Source organism: Bidens hawaiensis, unplaced genomic scaffold (assembly GCF_021521415.1).
Source record: "Bidens hawaiensis isolate Kalapana, Puna unplaced genomic scaffold, B.hawaiensis_p1.1 tig00005959_1, whole genome shotgun sequence".
NCBI lineage: Eukaryota > Viridiplantae > Streptophyta > Magnoliopsida > Asterales > Asteraceae > Bidens > Bidens hawaiensis.
In genome coordinates this window covers 368,988-374,176 of record NW_027491394.1, presented here as the reverse complement: position 1 = coordinate 374,176, position 5,189 = coordinate 368,988, and the positions used below count along the sequence as shown (strand labels likewise).

General features: G+C 35.6%; 1 protein-coding gene across 1 annotated transcript; it reads right to left on the bottom strand.

Annotated features, from left to right (window-relative positions):
• Window positions 1–3,393: 3,393 nt before the first annotated feature.
• LOC143631204 (putative WRKY transcription factor 7) lies at window positions 3,394–4,615 on the bottom strand. Its single transcript, XM_077100036.1, has 3 exons — window positions 3,956–4,615; window positions 3,748–3,873; window positions 3,394–3,671 (listed from the first exon to the last, which is right to left on the bottom strand). Exons 1-3 carry the CDS (start codon window positions 4,585–4,587, stop codon window positions 3,512–3,514), a joined length of 918 nt encoding a protein of 305 aa, XP_076956151.1. The 5' UTR covers window positions 4,588–4,615; the 3' UTR covers window positions 3,394–3,511.
• Between the last annotated feature and the right edge of the window lie 574 nt (window positions 4,616–5,189).

Below are 5,189 nucleotides of genomic sequence, written 5' to 3'. Positions count from 1 at the left end.
ACCTTTTATTGCAAAAAACAGGGAAAAAAAACTGTTCAATTATGTGTTTAAAGAAAACCCATAAATTTCATTCAATTATAGGTCTTTAGTTGGTTCATCATAAGTTTTATTTCAAACCTTCCAAAAATTTCGTTCAATCCCATGTTTCATGTAGTTCGTTAGTGTTCTTCAACGCATAACCTTGACATATGCAGTTATATAAACAAACAAATTTTGTTTATGTATATATTTAAAATGTTAAAATAAATTAATATGTATTGTATTTTAATCATATTTTATATTTTATTTAAACTTATTAAAACTAAAAATGAATGATCTTATGTTGTCATGGTAAAAAAAGGTCATGCTCCCATATTGCAATACACATAAAATTATAGGCATATACAAACTAGTTTATGCATTCTTCCTTTTCTTTCTTAAAAAAACTTTAGAAAAGGGATAAAAACCAATAAGAAGGGACAAAGTATCGGGGGAGGGCTCGGAGCTGGTTTGGTATCGCCACCCTGGCCTCTACAAGACTGAGCCAAATGCATCCCACTTTTGTTGTCACACCGAGCACCAAGACCCTAGATTAAAATTGGAAAATAGGAGGGCAACCATATGTCAAAGGGAAGAAAGATGGCAGTGGTGGCGATCTAGCGCTTGTAGTGTGGGAGCAACCGGAAGTGGCAAGAGGTTTGATAACAATATAGGTTTTCAATTTGTGTTTAGAATTCAGCTGGGTTTACAAGCATACAAACATAGATGAGAGCACCCACAACGACTGCATACCATCATACCACCAAGCCATCATTATTACCACACACCTCCTCCTTTTTTACCCCTTTCTATCTCTCTCCTCTCTTCTTCTTTCCCTTGCACCACCACCGCTTACCCATCATTATGGGTGCTCTTAGGTCCATAGTTACATGATTGTATACTTAATTAGGTAAACTGAACATACCAAATAAATCCTATTAACAAAATTCATAACCCGTTATCTTATTCGAAAACCGAAAGATGGTTTTTATAAAAAAAAAAAATTAAAAACATAAAATGGGTGAAAGATTCAATGGGATGGAAAGATTACTATTTTCACGTCTGAAAGATTAATGGAATAGTATCATAGGATGGTGGAAATCTGATGTGGTGCCTAAATGGATGAGAAACTGGGTGAAAGATGGGTTAGGATGAGATGACACCTCCGTCCACTCTAAGATAGTGTTTAGTACGCAATACTAACAGGTGAAATTAAATACATCATTAAGAGAAAATGAAAAAAGAGTGTTTCGTGGTCAATGAAATGGAATTACCGATTACACAAGGAATCCAATTACATCAAAACCATTTTTTCTCATTCCTTTTTTTCATTCCAATCCTCTTTCATCTTATTTTCTCGACACCACCGCCGCTGCTACCACCAGCACCAGACTGCCACAACCAGACTACCGCCACAACCAGACTACCATCGCCGCTGCCACCACCAACTTCACCTGACCACCATCACTGCCGCCACCACCACCGCCCATAGATTAACAACCAAACAAGACAAATGTATAGTAATGATCTAATTCTTTCATTTTTTATTACATCTAGTCATCCATTTCATTCTCCCTCTAGTGATCTAATCTATTAACCCCTAGCATATTACATTTTGTTCATCCATTTTATTCTCTCAAGTGATCTAATCTATTATCCCATAGCAAGTATACGTTAACAATTACGATTATACACGTATACCATTCTCTTTGTTTTAATTTTGTCAATTAATTTTCTCACGATTCTGCCAGAATTTCTCTGGTATATAATTTTCGTAGATAGTCTATGTCACTCCCCAACCTAATGGCGAAACATGCCGAGGCACGACAATATTTGTATCATAGCTCAAAGACACTAAAATAATAAAAATGTGTCAATACCTAAATTTATTCATTCATAAACAAGTGTATACAAATAATTTAAAGAGGAAATGAAAATGCAACAATTGTTCTAACTTTATTTATTATCCTAAAATCCGAACTAAATTCCCCACTTCAATTCACTTGATATAACAACCTGCATTATGTGTAAAATAATTTGTTAACAACACATGTTGAACGAGTAACCGCGGTTTACTATAAATATAATAATAATAATGAAAAATAAAACAATTCCTTGTGTTAGTAAATGACATCAATTAACATAAACAAATAGATGTTTCTTTTCAATATGTCACTAGATTTCAAACATGTTTACTCAGATAGATTCGCAACCAATAAATAAATGTGTCTTTTTGATCATGACACTAGATTCGGTCAAGTTTACTCAGACGGCATATGATCATAGTATCAGGATGAGAATGAGAAACCAACCAACCATAAAAGAAGTAAACACATAAATCATATAGCAATCAACAATTAATCGAGCAACATCACAACCACACAATTAATGGAATTGTGTTTTGAGACGACTATGCGGGGGAAGTTAATTGAATTATGGATGTGTATTTATAGGATTTTGAGGTCGAGTTAGAGTCGCAGGTTTGCTATTGAAATTATAAGGTCTATTAGCTGTCAAATTCCATGTTAAACGATGATTGAATGCGTGATTGATCAATTAACACGTAGGTGATATCAATTCTGTGATTCCCGGCCTTAATCGTCAATCAAGAAATAGCTGGGGGGGGGGGGGGGGGTCTTGTGAATTGCGGGGTAGGAGAAAGAAGGAAAAAATAATAATACTTTGAAGATTTTGTAGTTTTAGTCCTTGGGGTTTAATGCTTGATTAGGAAGGATAAAACTAAAGTTACAGGGTTAAAATGCACAACTTAGATAGTCCTAATATTTTATGAATAAAAGAAATTAATCCGAACGACGCATAACAGAATAAATGATCAAAACAAAATAATAGTCATTTGTCGTTTTTATAAATAATGATTTTCCGAATAATAATAAAATAAAATAAAAAAATTTTAAAAAGGTCCGGGTTTGAAAATTTACTAATCCTACAGTCTAAAACTTCTTGCTAGATTTTCTTTTGATGATGTCTGTTTGTAAGAAAAATAAAAAAAATTGTCCACATGCATTCTATATCTGTGTTTCAACTTTTAATAAAAGTCTATCAAAATCAAATCCACCACCTCCCTCCAAATTTTCAACTCCTCCCATTTTAGTCAAAGACAACCCACTCCCCCCTATTTTTCTTAATCACAAAAAGGTATTTCCCAGAGAGAATGTTACAAACTAAACAAATATCTATATTTCTGTCTCAAATCTCCATCTTCATATTAAAAGAAAAAAAAAGTAAAACACAATCAATTGGCTAATATAACCATCATTGTAACATGACCTCCAAAAGAATCAAATTAATTAATCAACATTAAAACACAATCTAGCATATTTTAAAGCCAAGATATGGAACTGATTCCAAAGTCGTTACCAAACTTTCACTACCTTAACAATAATAACAATAAAAATACTCTGTTCACTTGATTCAAATTCTAAACTTAGTTATGCTCATTACATCTAATTATTAGAATAAAAATTGAACAAAATTAAGACGATTCTAATATAAGTCCAGAAGCTTCTGCAACAGAAAGAGCGTGATTATGTTCTCCTTCATACGTCACAATCAACATGCTTGGATCATCCAATGCTCGTTCTACATGTTTCCGAGCTGGACAGCCTCTTACGCTGCTACACTTGTAATATCCTCTGTAACATTTAGACATCAATTTAATAATTTATTCAAAATTTGCATGTTTCAATGGCGGAATTAGGTTTAATTTACCTTGGATGAGGAGATCCTTTAATCGGTTTTTGACCGTACTTTCTCCATGAATAATCGTCCGGTGGAATATCAGCAAGCTTCATGCTAATCGCCTTAACCCTAATTACTCTCTTCAACCTCAGCTTTCTGTAGTTGTAATCGAATGTTGAGACAAATTGGTGATATATAACTGATAAATTAGGGTTTGGGAGTATTAATTAGTAATTACCTTCGTTTAGAGCAATGACACTTGCCGGAACCGCCATTTTCCGACGAATTACACTTCCGTTTCATACACGACGAAGAACACAACGGCGGTTTACCACCGGCTGACGCCTGTTTCCCGTCGGAGTCTCCGGTCAACGACGACACAAACGAGCTAGCTCGAGAAACCGCCGGAGAATACGAGAAACTAATCGTTTTAGACAACGAGTTGTTCCTCTGAAACATTAGCGGTGGTTGACTTCCTGTGGCCGCTGCCGGATCCGCCGGTACTTGCTGTATAGGTGTTGGACAATACACCTTAGTCTCACACTCCTCCAAAACGACATCGTTTTGGTTTTGGCTATTTATAACCGGCTGGCTCTGATAAGAATTGACGGGACCACGGCGGAAGCGGGCATGGCCAGTGAGTGTTCGGGTAGGCCGGTCTAATAAGGATATAACACGCTTAAATTTGGTGACTGCCACGTCAGCAACGGCTTCATAATCCGTTGCTGATTGTTGGTGAGACTGCGATTGAGAGAGCAGACGGATGAGCTTTTGGACGCTTTCGAGGCCCGAAGCGGCTTCCTGAACGGCTGCGGTTTCGGCGGAGGCAGTGGTTGTGTTTCTGAAGCCCGTTATAAGATCTACGGCCATGGTTTGGTTTGGTTATTGGACCATGAAAATTTGGTTGTAGGAAGAGAGTTTGTTGGTGATAATGATAAGAAGAGGTCAAAGTAATGGGATCGGTGAGGTAAATAGAGGGTGAGGGTGAGGAAAGTGAGTGGTGGATGACAGCCTTGTCGTTTTATCATTCTGCCTGGTCAAAAGTAGGTACGAGTAAGATCCAACCCCATAGTCCATCCTTGTTTATTTTTTATTTTATTTATTTGATTTTTTTAGCCAAACTAGTCACAAGTTTTCTTCGTGGAAATGTAAGATATTAAATTTGGTCATAGTTGTTGTTTGAATGTGTAGGCAACATTTTAATAGCGATAATATTGACTTTATTAAAGTAATTTAGATATGTTTACTTCAAAACAAAAGAGAGATTCAATGTTTTATAAGGAATCTCAAGTCTTAAAAAAAATGTTAGTAACATATTTTGGGTGTATTGGTTGTGAAGTTGATAAAAATTTAAATACATATTCAAGTGTGTTAGTATGGGTATTAACAGGATAAGTTACCTTTTGGGAAGTCTCCGTTAGAAAACCAAAAATCAGTTTATGAGTTTTTCGATGGCAATCCTTGGAGGCAAA